This window comes from Sarcophilus harrisii, chromosome 1, assembly GCF_902635505.1.
Source record: "Sarcophilus harrisii chromosome 1, mSarHar1.11, whole genome shotgun sequence".
NCBI lineage: Eukaryota > Metazoa > Chordata > Mammalia > Dasyuromorphia > Dasyuridae > Sarcophilus > Sarcophilus harrisii.
The window spans coordinates 296,608,807-296,634,764 of record NC_045426.1 but is presented as its reverse complement, the minus strand read 5'-3'; the positions used below and the strand labels follow the sequence as shown (position 1 = coordinate 296,634,764).

The 25,958-nt window shown below is 33.9% G+C and overlaps 1 protein-coding gene across 2 annotated transcripts in view; it reads right to left on the bottom strand.

Moving 5' to 3' along the window:
• Positions 1-10,238: 10,238 nt before the first annotated feature.
• The window catches only part of VLDLR (very low density lipoprotein receptor), a 38,645-nt gene continuing 22,925 nt past the window's right edge, over positions 10,239-25,958 (bottom strand). Inside the window, exons 4-18 of one of the 2 annotated variants that reach the window (XM_031944027.1) lie at positions 24,036-24,158; positions 20,766-21,137; positions 20,517-20,639; positions 20,277-20,399; positions 19,446-19,565; positions 19,207-19,332; positions 18,321-18,492; positions 17,285-17,509; positions 15,951-16,069; positions 15,367-15,506; positions 14,750-14,891; positions 14,272-14,418; positions 12,352-12,432; positions 11,952-12,121; positions 10,239-11,122 (exon numbers count right to left, since the gene is read on the bottom strand). In XM_031944027.1, the coding sequence (XP_031799887.1) occupies positions 11,087-11,122; positions 11,952-12,121; positions 12,352-12,432; positions 14,272-14,418; positions 14,750-14,891; positions 15,367-15,506; positions 15,951-16,069; positions 17,285-17,509; positions 18,321-18,492; positions 19,207-19,332; positions 19,446-19,565; positions 20,277-20,399; positions 20,517-20,639; positions 20,766-21,137; positions 24,036-24,158 (2,219 nt within the window). In that variant the 3' untranslated portion in view covers positions 10,239-11,086. The remainder of the gene's footprint in view (positions 11,123-11,951; positions 12,122-12,351; positions 12,433-14,271; positions 14,419-14,749; positions 14,892-15,366; positions 15,507-15,950; positions 16,070-17,284; positions 17,510-18,320; positions 18,493-19,206; positions 19,333-19,445; positions 19,566-20,276; positions 20,400-20,516; positions 20,640-20,765; positions 21,138-24,035; positions 24,159-25,958) is intronic. The other variant, XM_031944019.1, reaches the window with a different exon arrangement.

Genomic DNA, 25,958 nt, shown 5'->3' with positions numbered 1-25,958 from the left:
TTACATGTCAATAAAAAGGTACATACAGAGTAAATGGGAAGTGATTCAGAAGGAAAACCCTTCTGCAAAAAAGTTTGTAAATTACTTTGTAGATAGTATTATTTCACTTGAGCCTTAGAATAACTTCAGAATAAATATGAAAAGAATTTTGATGTTCCCATTTTACAGATAACAAAACTGTAGTTTCACAGAGTTTAATTGACCCACACAGGGTCACATAGCTATTAGCACAGTATTTGAACATTGATTGTCCTATCTCTTAAATCCTATACTATCCAAAACAATGCTACTTCCCCATTCCTGGCCCATCCTGATTTTTCTTTCCTACATCCCTCAGGAGTTTAGGAGATGGATTCATGCCAGCAAGTTATAATGATAATAGCATTTATATAAGACTTTAAAGTTTGCAAAGTACAATTCATGTCATCCCATTGGATTATAGCCTAGAGATATTAAAGGCAGGGCTTAAGGTGCTAACATCGTCTACATTATAGGAGCTAGCTAGGGTTGGTGGGAGATTGGAGAGAGATGTATTTAGAATCAATCATATGTTAGAGCAGGGAAAATTCTTAGAACTCATTTGATCCAAACTCCTTGTCTTACAGTTGGAGAATATAAGGCCCAGAGAGGGCAAATAACTTGCTTAAAATTGCACAGCTTGTTAGTGTCTATTATTGTCAGGGCTGGAATCCCCCTGACTCTGTTTTTCTTTCTATTACCCTTCAGTTACGTATAGTTCAATGATAGACAGATTATAATTAATCAGATTTGGGGAGGGGATTGGTGGTAGACAGAGCCGTGATTTCATTATTTCCAGTAAGTGGAAAACAATGTGGTACAGTGGAAAATCAAACAAACAAAAAATGGCTTTGGAGTCAAAAGATCTGTGTTCAAATTCTACCCATGTAATCCCAGGCACCTCATTTTCTTTGACTAGAAAATGAGGGAATTGCATAAGATGGCTGCTGATGTCCCTTCTAGTTTTGAGTCTTTAATCCAATGATTTCGGTGTGGAAAATCCCTACATTGATACATACCAACAACTCCTTTGGAATCTAAAGTTGCAGAGAGGTACCTAAAAGGTCCTGAGGGATTAGATAACATGCCCATCCATAGTCATGATATTAGCTGATGTCAGAGCTTTTGAACCTGCTAGGTCATTCTGACATTGAGATTGGCTCCTCTCCGACTCTTGTAATGTTGTAATCAACTTGTAGATAGGCAGTCACAGCTTCTTTTTTATGTTAGATGTCAAATCTGGCTTGATTTATTTAATGAAGTGTTACCATAGGAATTGGTTTAGAGTAGTTCTTAACCTAAGGTCAATTAATTTGTTTTCACAAAATCTTAATAGCTATATTTCAGTACCATTGGGTTTTCTTTGTAATTCTGTGTATTTTATTGTGTATATTTTAACCATTATTCTGAGAAAGTGTTCAGAAGCTTTACTATAATGCCAAAGGTCTTGATGACACAAAAAGTTAAGAACCCTTAGCTTGGGATATTTCATGTAAGAGTCAAAATTGGAGTGGGGGGGGGGAATGGGAAGGATTGAGGGAAGAGGAAATGATTAGTCTTTCTTTTCTTCACATGTTGGAAAAGTCATATGATACAGTTGAGTGATACTATGTAACAGCCCAACAGAATCTTTCTTAAGCCAAATTCCTTCTCCAGTTCTCTGTTCTAACCTACTTCCTCCTGTTCAAAAAATAAATAAACAGTATACTTCCCTTGCAATTTGATCCAGCTGATTGCAATGGTAACTTTCCAGTACTTTCACTTGATTGCATCAGCCCCTGTAATGGGATGATAGCCAAACCACAAGTAAAAGTGCTCCAACTGCTAAAAATCTGTACAAAAAGTCTCAGTTTCCTTATCTGCAAAATGAAGGACCAGTTCTAGAGGTCCCTCCCAACACTTCATGTACAATTTTTCTGAACTTAGGAATTTGTTCCAGTGCTCCAGGGCTCATGTTAGAGGCTCTACTATTGTGGAGAAACTTATTGATTTCTAGAAGTATAACTCCTAAATTTTTTCTCCCATTTAACAGACCTCCCTTTCTGCATAGGGACTTTAGTAATGTTGCCTAGAAAGCAGGTATGGTTTTGTAATGCAAACCACTTTTGGGAGATGTAACAGCATCTAAGGCAGAGAAAAAGGGGTTGGGGGAGGAGGGAGGAAGAAGGGATGACATTTCACTTGGCATTTGTATGAACATCTTAGCATTGACAATTTTTGTGGCATGATTTTAAACAGAGAACATTGTGCACAGTGATTTTCATTGTAAACCAAATCCCATGACATCAAACTTCCAAAATCATTTTCTAGGAAGTGAACTTGCAAATCCCTGGGAAAAGCCTGTTCCTGTAGTAGCTATTCTAGCTCTCTTTTGTATGGCTTATGTAGAACAGCTTAAATATGTGAGGGTGGTAGAGTCCTGTTATAATGCATTATGGTCTAGATTTACATGTCTCATGGAATCATGAGAAAAGAATTGGGAGACACAAGATTCAGGATCAAATCCTACTTTTACCGTATACTATCTGTATGATGTTGAACAAATTATCTGAGTCTCAGCTTCCTTGTAAAATTAAAAAAAAAAAAAAATGGATTACAGTAGATAGCTTCTACAATCCCTCTCATCTCCATAATTCTGGATCCATGAAAGCTTGATATACCAAAGATTGCCTATAAGAAGGTTATTTTCTTTTAACACTATGGTAATTAATGATATCCCCAACATTTTAAAACTTCTTTGTAGCTGACTTGCCTTCTTTTTGGATTGTGATGGCACTGCTTTCTTGGTTCTCCTCTGCCTGATTCCTCTCAGTCTCTTTAGCTTATTAATCTTTCTTTGCATATCCTCTAATCTCATTTTTTCTTTTTCTACTCTCATTTAATGATTTCATTTAATCTCATAGGTTTCATTATAATTTCTTTGCAAATATCTCTTTAGTCTATAGATTATATAGTCCTATTTTATTTGCTTAGCTCCAGTAATGAGTACTTCCAAAGACCTATTGAGCATTATTATTATTGAACTCCCCCAAACACAACCTGCTTCTAAACTTTCCTGTTTGTCAAGGGCATCACCATCTTTTTAGTTACGTAGGTTCACAACCAAATCATTGTCCTTGATTCATCATTCCCTCTCACCAGGAGTAACCAATTGATTGCTAAATCTTGGCTCTTTTACTCCCACAACATCAGTCCAACAGTTAGGGACGTGTGTGTGTGTGTGTGTGTGTGTGTGTGTGTGTGTAGGGATGTATGTGTGTTATGCTAAGGATTGAGAAATAGGAAGAAATGATAGTTCCTGCCCTCAAGAGACTTATGTTGTATAAGTTACTTCAGTAGTGTGGGAGGATTGAAAACAATGTGTCCCTCAAAATTCTGGAGACCACATAGTTCTACACTAGCTATAGCTCTGATGGTGCATAATAGATGATGATATTGCTATTATTCAGAAATTTCAAACTCTTTGTAATCCCTTTTGAAGTTTTCTTGGGAAAAGTACTGAAGTGATGTGCCATTTGCTTTTCAATGAAAAAAACAAAATGAAAGGGTTAAGTGATTTGTCCAGGTTAACATGGTTAGTAAGTTTCTGAGGCCGAACTGAACTCCAAAAGATGATTCTTCCAGACTCCAGATATGGCGTTAAATGCATTGTACCATCTAGCACATGCTAGGTCCTTGTTAAAGTACTAAATAAACCTAAAGCACATATCGGGGAAAGCATGCTTGATTTCACCTCATGAATCTAACAATTTGCTGAATTTGAAGCCTTGAGAACCTCTGGGTTTCTTAGTACTTTGGTGACCTGAATAGTAAGCTACTTTTGATTAACTAGCATTGTAGGATAAACCCACTGAAATCTTATCTCTCTCATTAGGAAGGCAGTTCACAGAGTGCCAAGAACACAGTGTCTGCCATGGGGGAGGAAGACGTGATGGACAATGGCACATAGTCTCTTCATTCCAACTCAATCTTTCTTAGGACTTTACTAAAAGCAATTAAGTATTTCAGTTTGTGTTTACTAAAAATTGAGAAATAGGTAGGGCAGGAGCTTAACTTCTGAAAAAATCTCATTTCAAAATCTATGCTCAGCTAGTATTTGGGGAACAGACTATAAAGAACTATAAAGAACTGCTTTTGACATTTTTGAGAATTCTTCCCACCTTTCTTCACCACTCAAGACAGCTTTCTTCCTCACTTTTCCTTAATTCTACTGGGGTTCTTAGTTATGGAAGATCTCAGGGTAACACTGAACCAACCAAGGGACACTAGGTAAAGTGGTAGGAAAAAGGGTTTGAATGACATTTTGGAGAAGTATGACAGAGAATGGTGATAAAGAAAGGGGTAAGAGGAGAATTCCTCGGAACTGTGATAGCTGATAAAAAGGGTGTTTCAATAATTCTTAATGATCATAAAAAGGTTTTATACTGCCTTCCTGAAAAGCTTCCTCTTTAGTCAAGCAAGTCACATCAGGCTAGGCTATGGTTTAAAAAAAAAAAAATCACAAAAGAAAAGTTTTGGGAGATTCTTAAAAATTGTTTAACATTCCCCCTTCTTCTCCCCCCCCCCCCACAATTACCAGGAAAGGGATGTAATACACCAATTTATACTGGCAATCTCAGAGGAGCAGATGGACTTCAAAGCTAGGCAGTGAATAGAAAAACCTCACTTCTTTCTTTTTGGGTAGAATTACAAAAAGCAGGTTTCTACTGGCCCTAGCTGTGGATGATTTAATTAGTATTCAATGAATGAACGACTTAGTCAAAAGACATTAAGGAGGAAGTATTTTTATTTCTACACCTCTATCTTCAGAATTAGCAATAAAGGGAGAGACTTATGACAAGGTTTTTGAAAAATAGATTTTTATTTAATCATCAGGGTGATTAAAAGGGTTAGAGACTAAAAGCTCTTATCTACAGATCAGCAGCCTATACGTTTCCCAAGTGGGACTATCTAAAGGTCCCAATGTGTGACAACATGGTTTTCTTAGACTGGACTTTGTTTCCAAAAAGCATTGTAGGATTTAGATATCCTAGGATATATTTTCAAGGGGCTATATTTTATTTTTCAACATTTTAATAACTATTTTAACAATTGGTTGCCTTTTTAATCCTATTTATTTTACACACTTAAAAACGTCTTCTGATAAGAAGCCCAAATGTTTAATGAGACTGACAAGGGGATTCATAACAGAAAAAAATGTTAAGAATCTCTGGACTAAAAGATTAATGTTATACGCTATGAATTAGATGATTTTTCTTCTGCAGATGTAGACTGCACATATTCGTAGATGTCATGGCTAAGTTTCAATACAAAAATATGCAGATGAGGGTCCATTCTGAATCATCACATCTGTTATACTAGAACACAATGGTTCATTTGCTATTACTGCTTTCCTACAAAAATCTCCCCAACCCCCAAACTCCCAGACTTGTATGCCATATGGCTAGTTTTTTTTTTTTTTTTTTTTTTTTTTTTTTTTATGATCAATTCCTGTGGTAAATTCATGAGTAAATATACAAGATAGAATTTTATAGCTGGATGAAACTTCAGAGATCATCTAATCATTTCTCAAAATCTACCTTTGGGGAAATTTTATTTTTAAAATTTTCATCTAATAACTTGCTTATTCTATATGGAATCCCCCAAACAGCCAGTTAAAATAACATCTTCCAGGTGTGAAACCTTATTAGCTCAACAAAAATCTAAAAAGTGAACATGTCATTATTGATGTTACAGTCTTTGAGTGTTGCCATATTTGGAAGTAAATTTGGAGACAATCAAGGTTTGCTAAACATGAAACATTCTAACATAACATTACAAATTCACAACTTATATACCCCAAAGCAAAAAGGCATAAAGCAGAGTTTGACTATAAGTACCAAAATATCTGTTAATCACCCTGAGTCATTATTCACAACTTAAGTTTTTATGTTCATCAGTAACAAAGTTAAGCAACATGGGCTATCAAATGTTTTACACCTTGGCTATTCAGATACCAATAAGTAGATACTGTCTATGATTGGAGAAAATAGATAGTTCAGGCAAAGATTTAGAGAAAATGAAGGTTTGATTTTTCTTCTGCAAAATTCTATCTAAAACTCCATTTCAAAAACACTTAGCAAGTGGTCCCCACCAGATCCCCAAACTACCTTTTGTCTTCAACTTGATCCTTTCCAAACATAGCAGAACTGCTACTCAATACTTTTAAGAGTTTTCAAAAAAAGAAGCAAACTAGAGTCAAAGCAATTTATTCTAGCCAGTTGTGATGTCTACGTACATCTATTTCCCCTCTAATAAACCCCTTCCTTCAAATTCCAGTGTTTGGCTTCTGACACTTCCTATGATAAAAAATTAAAAAGAGAATGGGACTCCTTTTGAGATTGATATCACATTCTCATTTAAACAAAGACCCAGAGAGAAAAGATAACTTGCCTTATGTCACCTTGTAAGTCGGTGACAGTGCCAACATTAGAACTGAGGTCTTTAGACTCCAGTTTAAGGTTCTTTCAAATAATTTTGAAAGATCATTTGTGATATGTACTTAGAAACTGAACATTATCTCAAAGAATTTTGTACCAAGGAAAAGTAATGTGTTTGATTTACATTCTATTTTGTGTCTGTAACAGGCATCATGGACAGACAGGAAGGAAATGCAAGGCAACAAAACATAAAATGGGAACTCCACGTTAGATTTGTCCACATCTTTTATTATTGATTCCTTATTGTGAATGGATTCCAGAATAGCATGAGCCAAGATCCTTCTCTCTCTCACACACACACACACACACACACACACACACACACACACACGCCCCTTACTCACTACTTGAGGGAAGAAATTACCTAGTTCCTCAACATGACTTTATTGGTCCCTTTGACTCACTATGGGTCAGGTTGATCCAAGATATAATAATCTTCCTCCTAACTCAGTTATGAGTGTTGAACAGTTGGCTACCACTTGCTTTATCTGCAGCAACTGTGGGGTGATCAAACAGAGGAGTACTTTGCTGCACAGCATTCTAAACTCTCTTCTACCTCTATGCCCTAAAGTAATCTATTTTCTTTATATCAATATATACTTCCATTTAAAAAAGAAACTTGAGACCTTATATACTAGGGATACCTAAAATTTGAAGAAAATAAATAATGAATTTGCAAGTCATGATGCTGAATAGTAATCAAGAAATTCATTACCTTAGAATAATGGTTCTTAAATTTTTGTTCTTGGTATCCTTTATACTACTAAAAACTGAGGAACTGTCCAAAGAGTTTTTGTTTATATGGATTGTATTTATATATTTACCACATTGGAAATAAAAACTAATTTTGAATTTGTAGGCCCCTCTGAAAGGGTTTCAGAGATCCCAGGATTCTTTGGACCACACTTTGAGAACCACTGTCTCAGAACAGTAAGTTGACTCTTTTCAAACTTGGAGATTGCAATTGCAATCAATCTCTCTGGGTGTATACATACATACATATGTGAGATATATTAGTGCTACATATAGCAAGACAGTTAGCTAAAAGTCTGAAGACTTTAGCTTCAGAATAAAGTGAAATTATTAGCTAAGAGTTTCCACTGTTAGCTTTTCAAGTTATATTTTTCTGCCTTTCAAAACTCTGGAAGGCATCACTGGCTACATATGTTTCCCTTCAGGTTGCTTAGTAGAATGAAGGGAACTAAACTGACCTCCTGACTTTCTATTCCTTTCCTAAAGCCTTTTTAGTGTTTATTTTAAATGTTTAAACATTTAATTGCATTCTTTTGCTTGCTGGTTCTTAGTGGGAACTTGCTATTTCTGATAATTACTGAAAAGACATTTAAAAAAAAATTGTATAGAGATTTTCCTTAAGACCAGAGAATGTTAACTTGACAACTAGAGTTAGTAAAGAATGGCCATATAAATGTTTTAAATTTTCTAAGCACATAAATTCAGGTGAACTAGTAGAAGATAAGAGATTGAAAGTAATTTTTTAGAATAAACTTTAAAACAAGTTCCTGTTAATTTGATCCCTTAAGGGAGAAGACAATCAAATTCAGCCCACTCATTTTTGTATGGCCTCATAGTTAAAAATATTTTAATTTTTTTGAAATAAACCTTTATTGTATTTAAAAATATAAAAGTCATTTTTAGCTACAACCTGTATTTGGCCACAGAGCCATGGTAGGATAATCCCTGTTAGTTCAAAGGCAAGCCAATAAGGAACTTAGATCCTTGATCAGGTAATTCTTAATCATTTGCTCAATATATTATGAGCAGCTCTTACCATTTCTTTTGGGTCTGAACTTGAAAGAACAAGGAACATTAAAAATCATAAATAATTCAACACGTATAATTATAACTCAAGAAACTTAGGTTTTCAGTTAGGAAAAAAAAAACCCTTAAGCAGGGCTTAACAGTTTTGTAGGACTTAAAGTTATTTATAAACTGTGCTCAGTTTTATCTTCTTCATTATATCTATACATGTGTGTATATGCAGACAGTATTAACTTGATATAAATTTACAATGCAATCTAAATTAAAACAAATTGTTTTGGGTTAGTACCAATGTTCACTTCCATTAAATGTGGGTAATGCCATCTGACTATTATTTATGGTATATGCCAACAAGAGAGCAACATGGAACATTTGAAAGGTTTTGTAGAACAATGCTCTCCCCAAAATCTTAATTTCAAAATATGTATGCTATGGCAAAAAGCTCAGTTTACCTATCTTTTCAGCTATGAGGCACAACAACAATAAAATCTAGTAAGACTAGAAATATAACCTAAAATAACCCAAAGTGTATGTAGGACCTTGACATGAATATAACATTTTTCAGACATTAGTTGTTCAGTGTCAATCCTTTTCATTAGGTGGCAGTAAGGGTAATTTACCCCACTTTCTCATTCTTTTTATAATCTGGTAACAAATGAGGTATATTAGTAGATTGTAATAGATAAAATGGTAGCCTTTAACCATAACAAATTAGCTACATTGTTCAGTAAAATTTTGTATTCATTCATGCTCATAGTTGAAAAAATACATTTTTTAAGCCTTTTGGGAAATTATCCAAAGTTTTTATTAAGTTTTATAAGAATTTTAATTTTATTAAGAATTACCCAAATTTACAATATTGATTACCTTATATGAAGGTTAGAGTCTGAGAAGAGACTAAACCTAATTGTTCATTTTCTTCTCAATGTTTAAGCATTATATCATGACCCTTAAACAATTCAAGACTATTTCATTACTGCATCTTTTATCTTTACACATTTGACAAGTTTTCTGACAATTTCATCTCCATTTCCCTAAGATTAGTGTCACACTGTCAAATAAATAAAGGTATTTAGTATCAACAAGCTTTTTCTCTAGTCTCAAGAAAAAGCTAATAATTCCTTCTTAGGTCCTTCATTGCCAGGTTTTTAGTCTATTCTGAATTTCTCCAATACTATATACGATGACAATCCATTTTAAAAAAGATACCCAATGTAGTTCTATTCCTTATCTACCTCTCTGGTTCATGATTTTTATTATGACTCTAGGAAAGAGTCTTCTCCTCCAATAGACACATGGATTCCATGCAAAATTAATTGTGTATTTGAAATTAAGCCTCTTAGGATAAGGTAGATTATGTATAAATAAAGACAGGAGGAGACTTCATATAGCAATACAAGAAACTTCTCATCACTTGTCTTTCATGACTGAGAGAATAGACTGACTTCCACTCTTCTGGCCTTGTTTCTCCCAATCATATACTTGAGGAAACCCTCCAATACATCCTGATCACTAGTGACTCCCTAATTAGTCACTGCTAAAATGAAATCCTACTTCTGTAAAGCTTCAGAAAACCAAACTGCTCACCTTGTCCAAGTTGATCAAATAATTTCTGTAATTCTTATCTCATGGATAAAGTAGTTCCTTCACCCCCATGCAAAATAACTCATTTTGACTCCAAAGTTTAAGCATGTGGAAAAATATAACCATTTCCAGGAAATGAGAACAAGTTTTATCACATATTACTAATGAAAAATGGATTAAAAAAAGTACTCCAGAGAGAGTACTAATGAAAACTATTGGCCGATAGTATAAAGAATTCACTTTTTGGTACCGCAGATAAAACTTTAAAGCCAAATTCTCTAGTCTTAAAATGTAAAGAGGCCAAAATCACTTCCAAGAAGAATTTGATCATTTTTTGATAGTTTAACTTCTACTCCTCTCTCTCTCTCTCTCTCTCTCTATTCTACCAGTCATGATTTTTTTTTTTTTTTTAATAAAAGCTTTATACTAACTATATTCAATCCAGGACCATAAGACCTTAAAGTCTATAGACTATTGCGTCTCACAGTAACTAAGCCTTAAAGCTTTGTTTATGCTTTGCCAAATAGACTAAACCCAAGTAATGTCACTTGAAGTGCTAAAATGCACTCCCACCCTACAGGAATAGGCACAAGCCATTGTTAAGCTTCTTGGTTTAATTTTTAGCACTTGAAAAAACAATTGTACAGTGGTTTACTGAACACTGATCCTCTGAAAGCCTCCATGGAGGCCACAAAGATTTCATTCACACATACAAAATTAGTTTACAAATTTTTTTTTGGCAATTTCATTTTAGTAACCCGTTTTCTCCTATTGCCATTGCCCCAACCATTGAAAAAAAGTTTACAATAATTTACATAGAAATATTTTCAAAGTGCTTAAGAATAATGATTGTTCTTCGGGATATTTACAGATGGCCTATACAAGTTATGTACAGGTTGTATACTATAGTACAAGTTTCATTGCTGGAATATGGCTTTCTATGGAAAGTGCATATTTGGCCATTGATGGCAATACTGTCTAAAAAAATTCAAGGGTTACAAATATTTGGTAACCACATCCAGAGCTGAACTAAACTGTGGACAAGAATATTTACAAAAAAGTGGAATATAAAAAGTAGAGTACACAAACTTGTTCCACACAGATATGATCAAAATCTTCCAGATGGTAGGAAGGGAATTGTTTTTCAGCCATTGGTTTGGTTACCATCAAAAAGAAAAAGTCTAAAACTTAGTGTAGATTGAAAGGGCTGTCTCTTGTCCAAGTATTCAAGCTAGGTCATCATCTGTACTTACAACTGATATCTGAAAGGAAAGAGAAAAACGATTACTTATTGAGTATCATAATAAGTCTACATATTATAGACAGCATTTTGTTTGTGAAAAACTTGCTTTCTCCTTTCTCCAGGAAAAATAAATCAGAGAAGGAACAGATGAAACAAGCAAATGTTTAAAAGTACCCTGAGGATACCTGAGGCAAACTAAGCATTATGAAAAAATAGCAAATTAACCATAGTTTCTAATAGAAATGGGACCTAATGCTAACTCTTTGCTACCTATATGGTAATCAACTAGTTATAAAACAGCATATGGTAATTACTTAAGTCATGCTAGAATTCTCCACTAAGCCATTCTGAAGGATGGATCAGATTATCAACCACATTTAATCATGAAAATAGACACACACACACGCTATAGCATACCAATTATATGTATATTATTATGTGATAATATTATTATGTGATGATACATAATGTGTATCATATATATGTATACACATAAATATTTTCATCTAGGTTGAAATACTTAAAAATGACTTGTTCTTACTTTAAAAGAGTATTGAGTGGGGCAGTTAGGTGGTGCAGACATTAGAACACCAGCTCTGAAGTCAGAAGGACCAGAGTTTAAATCTGGTCTCAGACACTTAACATTTCTTAGCTGTGTGACCCTAGGCAATTCACTTAACCCCAATTGCTTCAGAAAGAAAAAAAAAAAAAAAAGAGCATTGAGAGAATATTGCCATACTTATATGCGTATGATATACATGTATAGAGGGAGGCAGAGAAGATGGGAAGCTCACTTTGTGAGCTATAGCTTTTAGGCACATTTAGGAAACAGCTTCAGGTTTACTCACCGCTGGATAAGTGTGACCAACGGAAGTACTATGTCTCCCAATATCTATCGTGAGATCTTCTTCTGTGGTTTTCAAGTAGACCGGATTGTCAAAATTCATGCTTTTCATGTTCTTGTGTTGCCAGTTCCTCCACATAAAGTAACCACCAGTGGCAGCCATAGCCAAAAGCACTAGAAACACAATAATAGTAGCTTAATAAGTGCGAGAAGGAAATATGCATTTATACAGCACCTATTTTGTGTCAGGCACAGTACTACATATTACATGTATGAATATATGCATACATACACATTAACAGGTCAGTGACATTTTTAGTACAAAAACCACTCATTTAAAAAAATTACTTTTAAAATACTCAAATCATACTGTATTTGTTGTATATGTTGGTCATGTTACTTACAGACAGGAAGGATGGCCCAGGCAGCTGAAGTTCCTCCTGGAGAAGCATTTACTTCTGATATTGCAGTAGTCACATTGATTCCTAGAAAAGAAAATACTATGTATGATGTCAATTCAGATGATTTGAGACTTTTGTGCACTAAACAGAAGGTAATTCAGAGACTGATTTGAGAAATAAAAACAATTGAGATAAGTCTATCATTTCTTATATAAAGAAAACTATTAAAACTTTAATATTACAAATGTCAGTCAATACTTATATTAAAGCACCTCTTTTATGCCAAGTACTGTGCTAAGTGCCGGAGAAATAAAGACAAGCAAAAATATCCTTGATTTCACATGTACTTTCCTTTAGACCAGTAATTTTCTTCAGCACTCTCAAGAGGCTCAAGGTCTTATATGTACTAGGGTCTATTTAAGTAGGAAAAAAAAACAAAAAACAAAACTTCATCCTTTATGTCTTACCAATTGGCTTTTAGTTAATATTTGTCAAATTTTTAAAATGAAGCTTCTGTGTACATTATATATAGTTAGGCTTTCTGCAAAGGTTTATAGCCATTAGCCATTAAAATAGGAGAAAGATTGATTTTTATCAATAGAGAATAGTAATTTCTAGGAAGGGTGGTAAAAAAAAAAAAAAGTCATACTTTGTAGTTATTTCTATATGTCTTAGAATTAGGATCATTTTGAGTTACTCAACCCAAAACTTTCAGTATCAGTCTGCAAGTTCATGACTTCTGTTGTAGTGGGGAGCTTTGGTCTCATTCTATTTCAATGCTTCAGTCATAAACTTGATTTACCCAGATCTTAAGATGATGTAATATTGGACAAGCAAGTTGTTTTTCCACTTTTTGGCATGAATTTCATTTTACTTCTTGAGGAGAAGATCAAAACAATCAAATCATACAATAGCATCTAGTCATCAACTATTTAAAAATATACATTATTCATTGAGGCTAAAGTCTAAGAGATCCAGGATACTTCATTGAGAGGAAAACCTAACACCAAACAAATTCAAGAAATTAAGACTTTGCTTACTAGGTAGTTAAATGAAGTATAAACATACTTCATATTCCACTGCAAGCATATCTAAGAAAAGATCCTTAGCATAATCAGTTTATGTCTACAAAAAATTAGCATTATACTCCTTGATTCTACTTATTGGCCATGAGGTATAACTGTGACTAGGTTATAAGTAACTCTCTGACAAATGAAGATTTTTATTAGTGTGTTCAAGTGAACTTAATCTGTGGAATTGTCCAGGCATAAACAAAGATGCATTATTAGATTTTGCTCCAGCAGTAAAACAGTTATGTTAATACTGTATTATTTCTCTAACAATAGTCCACTTGAAATCTGAGCTGACTTGAAAGCTTTAAATCAGTCTGAGATAAAGTTATTCACTGAGATACCAATATGGTTGTGCTAAGAATTTAGGTGAATCAGGATAAGATCAATCCTTTATTATGTTATGCTTAACTCTTGTTTAGAAACCTAGAGCTTAGAAAATATTTATATAAATTATGATGCACCAAAATGATAAATTTAAAGAAGCTGTATACTTGATGCTGGATTTCAGAGCCAAATTCCCCATAAAAGATGCTAATGGATATTTATATAGGGCTTTTACTGTTTATAAAGTACTTATTATATGGGTCTCACCTGAATCTCATACAACAGGTAATATTTATGAAATGGTATGGGTCCTAAGACAAAGGCTCTTAAATATTGTGTACTTTTTATTTTTAATGATTTCAGGTTTCACTTTATATCTATGTCCCAGTAAATTCCCTGAAAACTTGAACATTATGTGAAACTTTTTGTTGTTATTTTTCAGTGAGGGAGCAGAGTAGGGTAGGACAGTTATAGCATGTATTCATCTGAGAAGAAACACTAATTTTGAAATAAAAGGAAAACTCACTTTTACATGCCCTGCCATCACCTTCCAGATAATACCCATTGGGACAGGAACAGGCATATTTTGGAGAATGATCATTAATCTGTGGTGCTGGTAGACAGAGGTACTCACAGCCTCCATTTTCAGTATCTTCTTCACACCAGTTTTTACCTATCAGAAAACAAGATAATCCTTTTAAGTTGTTACCTCTAAGAAATTTAACAGTTTAATTTTTACATCTTAAATCTACCAACAAATTTACAGTAATTACCTTAACACTATTATATTAATTAATATATGCTGTTAATTTAACTTTCTGGAAAAAAATACTTCAAACTTATCAGAACATTAATTTTTGCATGACATAAAAGAATGGCATAATGCATGGAAAGTCTATTTGGGTGTCAAAATTAGAAGACAAACTTCTGATCTGCTTACAAGATCAAATTATCCTGAGTGGTTTTATGGTGGTCATTAAAAGACATAACTTATCTAGAGTTACCTGCTGGTTGTATGAGTTCATGGTATACAATTATATCTTGAGCATCATTTAGGTTGTTAACCAGAGTAGCCAATTCGGACCCTGTAAACTTGTTGGCACCATACACTGCTTCATTTTCACCATCTATCCAATAGACACGGTCCTAGAATAGAATTTTTTTTTAAATTGGTATTATCTGTAAAATTGCATAGAATAATTAAAAATTTAAAAGATGCTAAGTGCTAGAGATATAAAAAAACTTTATTCACAATCAGAATTAACTGAATTTTGATAAAAATAGAGCTATAGAAGAAAAAATTTTTTAATACATCACACTGTGGCAAGTCTGTACTACTGAAATAGATATTAATTCAAGGAAAGACTAGCACTTGAATGAAAATTTTGAGGCATATCAATTTAGGCATATATTAATGTTAGTTCAACTTTTATAAAGACTAGATGAGATTAATATTCTTTTGAATTAAAGTTGATTTATTCCAAGATTTCAAAGAAGTAAAAAAAAAAAAAAAAAGTCTTAAAGAAACTGTGCTTCCCCCTCCAACCCCAATATCATTAAGAATAGGAATAAAAAACAGAAATAACTTGTGAGTCTAGAGTTGAAATACTTTGAGTCCTACCTCAAATATTGTGACAGCAAGAGGATGTGCTAGGAACTCAAGAGACTTGAGTACTATTCTACGATCTTGACCATTCAAATCCACACTGGACAGCATGTGTAGTTTAGAATCGAGCCAATAGAGACGACTTTTTACAAGGTCTAAGTAGGAAAAATGAGTTATATTGTTTGCTGATGCATTCAACATAAGATGAGCCTGGATTACATACATTCATCTGAAGTGTACATATATCTAAATGGTTTCTTCTAGAATGCTTTTTTATAATTTTGAACAACAACAACAACAACAACAAAAAAAAACCCATTAAATGAAACCATTTATTTTACCATTTATATTTGGAAAAGTAGAGTGCCAATATATTATGGAAGCTATGCTACTATTTCCAGTATTTCTAACTTTCAGTATAAAATCTAAAATGATTGTGACAGATTTTGAGTTTATACAACTGTCAACATTCTATCTCTAAAGAGATTATATGAATAAATATCTTTAACATCTTTATAAGGACAAATCTGTTTTGGTGTGATGTGCCTTTGTTTTAGTATCTTGAATCAAAAAGTTAAACAAAAACCCAAGAGACATACCAAGTGTAATTCCATTAGGCCATTGAATATCTACAGTCACCAGTGGCCGCCTGTCAAGTCCATTCATTCCTGCTTTTTCTATTTTAGCTGGTTCTCCCCAGTCTGACCAGTAAACAAAGCTGTAAAGAAAACATTAATCATAAACATCACTGGTTTAGTAAACAGAATTTATGATACTAAGCCTGTAAAGTATCAGCTAACAGTTTTGTATATTATAGGTTATTAGATTGATTTTTGAAAAGTTGATAATTTAATTTCAGTGAATAAGTCCTTTATTTCTATAATATGGAGATGTTTATATTATATATTTGGGCACCCAAGACAATGAAATATAAAATAATGTTCAAAAATATAAAAATTAGTAAATGTACATAAATCATCTAAATATATTAAAATCCATCAGGATTAGACACAAAGGAAATATAATCAATGGAATTTTTCAGATCAAGTATTATTTTAAAAAAAAACACACTTAAAAATATTATGTAGATACTCCTTTCCCAGTTGATTATTCATCTTAAGAGGTTAAAAAATCTGGGTTAAGATATCATCAACTATATGACTTTTGAGGAAGACATCTCTGGCCCTGTCTCTGCAGGCAGATGTTGATCCATGGTAAGGGGCAAAAATTACACACCTTAAAGGTGACTTGTCAAAATTCTAACAGCAAGAACTCTAAAAGTTGTCCAGGTTGATAATTATACGTTATTAATGCTACAAAATGCCAATTCTAAAACTATGGGAAATTATCTTAAGAGTTTACATTCTGGTATTATTACGAGACTTTAGCTGGTATTTTCAGTTTACATATGAAGCAAGAAGAGGTCATTGATGACTCACAATAAATCAGTCAACTTCTACCTATGATATACTCAAGGTATTAATTTTATGCTTTCAAAAGACTAAATGATAAAGTAAAAGAGGTGTTTAAATTGGGAAGTTGTAGGTGACCTTAAGTTGCTGGGGGGAAGATACTTTTTAACATCTTTTAATAAAAGGAACCAAAGTAATATGTGGCTCAAGTCAGTTTTAAAATGAAATTGTTGCTGTACATCTGAAATAAATCACTTGCTAAGAATACCACAATTCAGCTTTGTTATACCAAAAATGAGCATATTTCCAGCCAATGTTAACTTATTAACTTCCAGCTTAGTCCAATGCCTTTCCTGGTTTACCTTTGAAGACTTAGATACTTGCTATTAAACTCATTAGGAAAAAAATTGGTTGTGAGTTACATAGGCCCATGGAGGAACTATGAAATTACTGGTTGTCACCATAATTTACTTTTATAGTGTAGTGTCTAAATAATTTAACAAAAATGCCTAGAAACTAACCCAGACAATGGGTCCACAGCTATGGAGGCAGGCTCTCGCAAATCAGAATTAAATAGAATCTTCCTCTTGGTTCCATCTAAAGTAGCCACTGAAATAGTCTTGGAAGCCACATCAGTCCAGTAGATATTCTTGTAGACCCAGTCAACAGCAATGGCTGCAGGATTATAGACATTGTCGATCATTTTAACATGTCTACCAACTTTGTCACGAGCATCAATTGTGGCACTGAAACAGAACAGGGTCACATGAGATTTGAGAATTGACAAATGAGGACATTTATGCCTCCAGATGGTTAAAAAGTTCATAAAATAGAAGGTAGTATTATATTTTTGCCTGAATTTAACTAGATTAACCATGTTGTAGGGTAGATTTTGGCATGACAACATCTGTTGCTAGAAGCTAACACACTAATTCATTTGACAAGCTATGATTTTCATTAGTAATAATTTGAATCAAATTTTATGATGCAATTTTCAGATAATGACTGAAAAAGCATTATTGAAAAGCTTGATATTACAAATCAAAACATTGTTACTGTAAAATTAGAATGGTTAGTGAGAGTAAGGAATATAAGTTAGTCTTATTGGCAGGGGTGTGCTGATAAATGTTAAAACTGGCTCTTCAGGGGAAAAAAGGATATGCTTACACTTTAAAGTATAATCTTCATTACTAACACAATTGCTTTCTTAAGTTTGGACAATCAATAAAAAAATGTATCAAGTCTTGACTGTAGTATTTGCAAATTTCTGAAGTATAAATGCTCACAGTGAAAACTTTGCCTTTACCTCTCACAAGCCAGTTCAATCTGGTCTAGCACATGCCAACATATCAGTCATTTTAAACTATATCTTTCCTGATTCTATTCTCTGCAACCAAAATTGGGTCCCGTTTTATAGCCAAATATCGAACATATCATATGAATGCCAAAAAGTTTTAAAATCAACAATTTTATTTGGCAGTATCTTACCAACAATCCCAACAGTGATAGAATAACCCATTCATTCAAATACAGTCAAATGAGCACAGGGCAAATTACCTGAAGATTGCTTTTTGGCTTAGATCAGCCCAAAATAACTTCTGAGCAGCTATGTCAGCATCTAGTGCTATGGTATTTCTTAGTTGCTCTACAAGTTGAATGTATTCTTTCCTTTCCAGGCCAATTTTTCTGATGTCCCTACGATTAGTGAAGATTAAACTCGGTTCCTTTCCTGAAAGCAAAAAGTTATGCTTTAGTCTCACTGTGAGAACCTCTTTTCTACAGGGCAATACTAAGCCAAAATACAATCAAAAACATTAAGTACTACCTTCTACTTCAGTCCAAGCTTCAGTTCTAAGTACTTCCTATTTATTTATTTTTAAGAATAAAAGCACTATGGTTTTCCCATTTGAGTGAAATAGAAACAATGCCAACTAGTCAAGATCGAACCTTTAATTCTTCCTTCAATTTGAATTGAATCAAGACTCACATCAAGAAAACACACACACACACAAGATACCTGAAAGAGAAATGACTTTTTTGTAGACCTACCGTATCTGTATATGACAACATTTTCATGTGTTGCTAGGAATAAAACACCAAAACATTTTCCAGCTTACTGATAAAGAAATACTCCATATTCTTGTACCCCAGAACCATTCTATAAACCTTTCCAAGTTCATGAAATATGATAAAGTTTAGACTTTGGTGGCATAAACTGGAAGAATCCAGGCTCTCCTCCATGACACGATTGAAATATCATGCTATTTTTATAGCAAAACCTTAGTTTATGATTCTCCCACCCCATTTGAAGCTAGTTACTGCTTTCAAATAAAATTGCAAAGCAAAATGTCAAGCTAAGACTTTTATATGCTAATTGTACCTATTGAAAGCACTTGCTTACAGAGGCAATCTATGTTAAAACACTACATTGAATTTCATTTACCTACTGCCTTGCACACTCCAGTGGCAAGATCCATTTGATAGCCACGACTACATTCACATTTGTAACCGCCTTTTAAGTTGATACAAATTTGACTGCAGATTCCAGGATTTTGGCATTCATCAATATCTAGGAGGGAAATTTAGAGTTAGTCTTGCTATTTCTATTCCTTACCAGTTATATCTTGATTTTTTTCCCCTTTCAAGTTCCCCACAAAAATAGATTTTTTTTTGGAAGCTTACCACCACATGTCTTCCTATCTATCAGTTCAAATCCAGCAGCACAGTCACATTCATAACCTATAATTAGGTCTTTGCAGATATGGGAGCATCCACCATTGTTAATCAAGCATTCATTTATATCTAGAGAGAAAAACAAACAAACAAGAATTTGGGCTTTACTGCTTGTGGCTACTGATTAATTAATCACTGATCTAAGCATTTATTTGAAAAACCAAATTTGTTCTAATGATCAGTCTAAATTTCTTCATGAAAATAATTAAGTGGCCTCTTCCAGAGGGCCATTTAAGATTTTAAACATCTTAAAGGCAGGATTTTTTTTTTTTTTTTTTTTTTAAGTTTACTGGAGGTATGGCTAAAGATAATGTACAAACTAGAACATGGGGAAAAAAAAAAAAAGTAAAAATGTATGGGCACTGAGAAGTCTTCATTTCTCCTTGTGATTTGCCCTTACAATGATATAAATAGGAATATGTATTTCTTTAATGAAAGATTGTGTCTTTAGGTACACCATGGCAATTAGTGGCAGCCAAGAGACATTTCTAGCAAAGGGAGAATGGAAGGGGAAAGAAAAAGAAACCAGGAATTTGATCTCTATTTTACATAAAATCTATGAAAACCAACCATTGGCTAATGGAACCAAGAATTTACTAACCTAGTATATAAGTGGACTTTCTATCAGACTCTTGGAAAAGTAGGATTCAGCACCAAACAGAAGCAATAAAAGTTGTTATAGGTCTCTCCTGAGAAATTTTAGGAAGACTTGCTCCAAAGCTAATCAACTTTAAAATTTCTCTGCACTTCCATATAGATTCTTAAATTATTTTCACTTACTGCACTCTTTTAGAGGTTCATCACTCCAGTCCTTGCAGTCTTGTTGCTGGTTGCACACTTTGCTGATGTCTATACATTCCCCACTTCTGCACTTGAATTTTCCAGGTCCAGAGCACTGATTGGCTATACATGATCCAGAGAACAGAGAGAGGAAAATACCCATTAGGAGGGTACTGCTGCCACTGTAGCATCCCTCCCACCCCCAATTTTACCCAGCTGTAAAAGAATGATGATGCTTACCATTTTTGCAATTGAGTTCATCTGTACCATCTATACAATCTCTGACCCCATTGCACTGTCTGCTGCCATGAATACAGTTGCCATCTTCACATTCAAACTGGTCAGGACGACATGTTCGTGAAGCTAAGGAAAAGGAAAGAAATGCCTCTAGATGACATACTATCCCACCAGATTAGATTAGTGAAATCATTCCATTAACTTCGATTTTAAGGTAGACATGTTGAAAGCCAAAATAAAGAAACTACTTACGACAGTTTATCTCATCACTTCCATCTTTGCAGTCAGGGTCACCATCACAGCGCCACTTCATATGGATACACTCCCCTGAACCACATTGGATCTCACTGGCTGGGCACTTTTCATGAGGCACAGGTTGGCGTCCACACTGCTCAAGGGACTCATCAGACTGGTCAGAGCAATCAGCATCATCATCACAGACCCAACTAATGGGGATACAGGAAGAAGTGCTACACTGGAACTCATGGGCACCACATGTAGGAGGAGCACAATCCAACTCATCACTCCCATCACTACAATCATCCTGACCATTGCAGACAAAGTTTTTAGAGATGCATCGGCCACTGGAACAAGTGAATTCTTCTGGACTACAAGTTACATTGCCTAAGAGAAAAATGGAATGATCTCTTATCAACATTCGAACTTTATCATCACCCTAACAGCATTATAAACACTAAGGTCTACAGTCATATCAGAATTCAAAAGCTAGAATAATTTATGTTTATTACTAAAAAAAAATTCACAAATTTCTATAGCACTAATCAACAGAAATAAGTGTCAGGAAAACTTCTAAAAATGTAGTTGAAATGAGAAATGAACTGAGGCAAGGTGAAAAGACATAATAAATCCATGTATTATCACAAGCTACCATTTTCTTTCCAAGATAAGAAGGCATTAAATTGTTAAATTATAGAGGCTTATCAACAAGCACAAGGTTTATCTCTGTGGCTAGATCTTCTCTTCACAGTCAACTCCTTATATAGTCATGAATGCCATGTGCCTATAATACCATTTTATTAGAAGAAAAAAAAGTTTCTCTAAAATAACATATCCATCAAGTTGTCAAATACAAAAAGAGGGAAATGACAATTGTTGGGGAGTTACAAGAAAACAGGCACACTAATTCATCATTGGTGGTACTATGAATTATTCTAGTCATTCTGGAAAGCAATTTGTAACTATGCCCCCAGATCAATAACTATGCACATAAAGTGTATCTCAAATGGCGACTCCTCAATAACATTACTAAGTCTATATTCCCAAAAAGATCAAAGAAAGAAGAATCTGCATTTAAAGAAATATTTATAACAGTTCTTTGTCACAGAAAACAACTAGAACCTAATTGGTACCCATCATTTAGTGAATGGAAGAACTATAGTATATAAATATAATGGAATAGTATTGTGCCATAAGAAATACTAAAAATGGATGGTTTCAGAGAAACCTGGGAAAGTCTGATTGAATTGATGCAGAATGAAGTGAGGAGAAAAAAAAAAAAAAAAAAAAAAAACAGCCTTGAAAGTCTTAAACCCAATCCACCACAATTTTAGGGGACTGACCAACTTGACAAAATGAGACAATATTTTTGGATGTGGTCAATGCAGGCATTTTATCTTTTTGACTATTATCTGGTTTTCTTTATTTGAAGGAAGGAAAGAAAATGAATATTTAATTTAAAAAGATAATATTGAAAATAAGTTTATCTGCATTGTGATGTAGCTTTTAGAGTTGGACAGAACTAATAAAATATCAGACATGACATTTAAATTTATGTGATTAGTATAAGTCACTTCACTGGCCCTCAGTGTCTTATAAAATAAATGGATTAGGCTAGATGGCCTCTGAGGTCCCTTACAGCTTCAAATCTATGAACCTAAATTTATAGGGCAGCATATTATTGAAAAGCACTGAAATTAAGAGTGAGAAATGCGTTAAAGTTTCAGATATGATGTTTATTATTTATTCAGAGAAGCAAGTCAACTTGACCTCTTAGTCTCTCATCTTTTATCAAGTAAGACTACTTATACTATTGCAACATGAGAATATTGAGGTAAAGAGTTTGAAAAGTGAAATGTTAAACAAATATGAGCTATTTGGTCAATCTCTTATTTAAATGAGGGCAAAGTAGAGAGTAGGATGATCACTTATATTCCCTTCCTACTCTTTAGATTTTATTATTAGGCCAGGAAGCAAGTACTAACATATAACTCTTTCAAATTTTAGAAACCCAACGTTAGCAGACTCGAGGATTAGAATATAATCTTAGACTCCCCACCCCTCCCCACCCCCCAAAAAGGCATATTAATCCTGGTTACAAGTCTAGTTCATTTTGCAGGAACTTAAGCCAGATAAAAATGAAAGTGTTTAAGTTTTTGTTTTATATAATCATAAGAAATAGGGTGAAAACCACTGCTCTCTTGGGAAGCAATGTCTATTTTTTCAAAAGGGAAACATCTGGCAACTTTGTGGCTTTCAATATGAATTCAGAATGAACCATTAAACTTGACCCCAGGAATGAATTGGAGAAGAAACTCATTAGACTAGGTGCAGTTGCTTTAACCCCAGAAATCTCATTATGTACTTTAAAAAAAAAAAAAAAAAAAAAAAAAAAAGATTAGTATTCCTATTACGAATACTTAGGATTTGTATGCCTATAGCCATAATTAAAAGTTCTCTTAGATTTGTATTGTAACTGAAGAGCTTGGGATCCTACTTACAAGGGGAATCAAAGTTGACTAAGAACTGTTTATTCAACCTAAAGTTTCCTTCATAGCCTCATTTTTAACATATAGTATGTCACTATACATTTTTCAGAGGCAGAAGGTAAAAGAGCAAGAGAAGCTAGGCAAATGAATGAGAACTCAATGAAAAGCCTCTAAGAAAGGAACCTGAAAAAGTGGGGGCCAGGGGCCTGGAAGATGATGGTACTCAAAGTTAGTTTGTTCTGGTTGCCTGCATTAAGGAAACAGGTTTACCATCATACTCTGTGCCAGGCAAGCAAGAGAATGAAGTCAGAGATAGAGATTCTCTTAGAAAAGCAAAAACTAAGACTAACTTGGCAAATTTTAATAGTCAGGTCCAGAAGTGGAAACTTTCATATTTGGAATAGGAAAGAAATTTTGCTTTCTCAACCCCCAATTCTGCCTTGACTGGATTTGGGTCAGGAGTGCACAGTTATTTTGTCAATAGGATAGGCAAGACAGTTTGCTTTCCCAACTTGCTAATGGTCTACCTCAGATATATTTCTTTATTGCTTTTTTTCCTGACTCTAGAAGTATTGGAAATGTATTAGTTGATAGATCTTGGAAATTTCTTAATAAGAGGTTTTAGAAAGGGGCTGTTAAAATCGCTACTCAAAAAAATTTGAATTCTTACTCTTATACCAATAGCCAAGAGCAAGTCACTGAAGAGTTAAGCTGTTTCAGTCACAGATTTTTGTCCCTTTAGCAAAGAATCCTTAGGATAAGCCATTCAACGGATTCAATACTTGTATCTTCTTACCACAGTTTTCTTCATCTTCTCCACTGTCACAGTCGTTTTCACCATCACATTTCCAGGACACTGGGATACACTGAGTTGATCGAACACCACAGCTGATCTCATTTATTCGGCAGGTTCTCATATCTGTTGAGGATACATAGTCTCAAAGGAACCTCAGAACTGTGATAAGCGATACAAGGTGCTGAGGAAGATTACTGTTTCTTAGTACTGATGATGTTCAGTATTCAGTTATCATAAGAGCATATTTATGAAACTGACTGTTCCATCTGAGAAATCTTAGTATTTATTTCCAGTGCTACTCCTTGGGACCCTGATACATTTGACGACCAAGCCCAAAACGTTTCCTTCAAACCACTGTAGGTAATTGTTAGCTTCAACATCTATTAATTCAAACTAAGGGCTTCCTGTTATTTTCTTGCCTCATGTGGCAGTAGTGTGATAGTTTGCTAAATTGAGTCAGGATCCCAGCTGTGCTTCCTACTATATGATCTTGATCATTTTCTCTAACTCTTCACCTAAGCAGATTAGAAAAATACTTTATAGTTCTAAAATAAACAACAATAGCTAGCACTTATATGCATTTTGAGGTTTATAAAATTGCTTTACAAATTTTACTCCATTTAATCTTGACAACCTGAAGGGATAAGTGATGCGATTATTCCCATTTTATAGAGGAAGAAATTAACACAGGTAGAAGTTATTATCTAAACAAACATACTCTATGCCCCTATATCAGTTCTTTGTAATATCCATTTCTTATATTTCTCCAAGATCCCTTTTGCATTCTGACCTCCTTTTACCCTCTTATTCCAAAATTTTTCTAGGCAAAATTCTTTACTCTAATGCCAATTTTCCCTTTTTCTTTCAGAAACATTCCATTTCTATTAAGTTGGGGAGTAAAGAAAGAAAAGATTAATTTGTAAAATTCCTAACAGCACTTAGTCAAAGTTCAGCTGTTAACATGTTAGATGAAAATATCCTCTGAACCAATGGAAGAGAATAACATTGTAGATTCTAAAATTATTTACTTTACAGATTATGCATTGCAGTTGGAATGAATAGGTTTTGCTCAATTGAGTTTGTTTCTTGAACATAGCAAATGGAAAGAGAAGGTAAACTAGGATTTAAAAATAATTAATAATTCACAAGTCAATTGTTGTACGTTTGAAAGTGATAACTCATATCATTAAGACTTGCTTTAAAAAGTTCATTTTGTTTCTGTGTTTTTTTCCCTGAACCTGATAAATAATTTAAATGTCCTTTTTAATATGGCTCTTTCATTAAAGTGAAATATCAGACCTAGAGCTGTGTGTATGGTATAAAATTTGTAAGTTTGCTTTTAGCTATAATATTTTAGTTTTCATTTGCAAATTGTCTTGCAAGTCATGTTTCCTCATTTAGATATTTATAAAGACAATAAACAAAGGTCCTCAGTTATTTTTGTATATACTTTTAAGGAATGCCTATTACTTCACTTTGTCCACTGTGGGATTTGAAATGTTGAAAGCTTTCAGTATTAAATACCATTTCTATAGAGTAATCATAATCAAGAACATGTGGGACATTTGTGCACCTAGTCAATGAGTTCTCAATGGACTTGAGGCAGCAATAGGAATGCTCAACACTACATATATAACTACCCAAGAGAACTTTAGTTTAGCCATAGGCTCACAAACTGAAATGGGGGGAAAACTGGTAAATTATTTGTACTGAGATTAATCAGTGACCTATGTCAATAACTGCTTCCTGGATAATGAAGATCCTTAAAGATGTTGTAAGCAGGAAGGGGGTTGGGTTTGTGAGAAGGGTAAAAAGATAAAATTTTAAACATTGATTTTCAGAAGCAACACTTAACTCTACCATAGCAATGTAGAAAGAAGTTTTCTAGTTCCCAAGTTGAAAATACACCACATAATGGAAGCC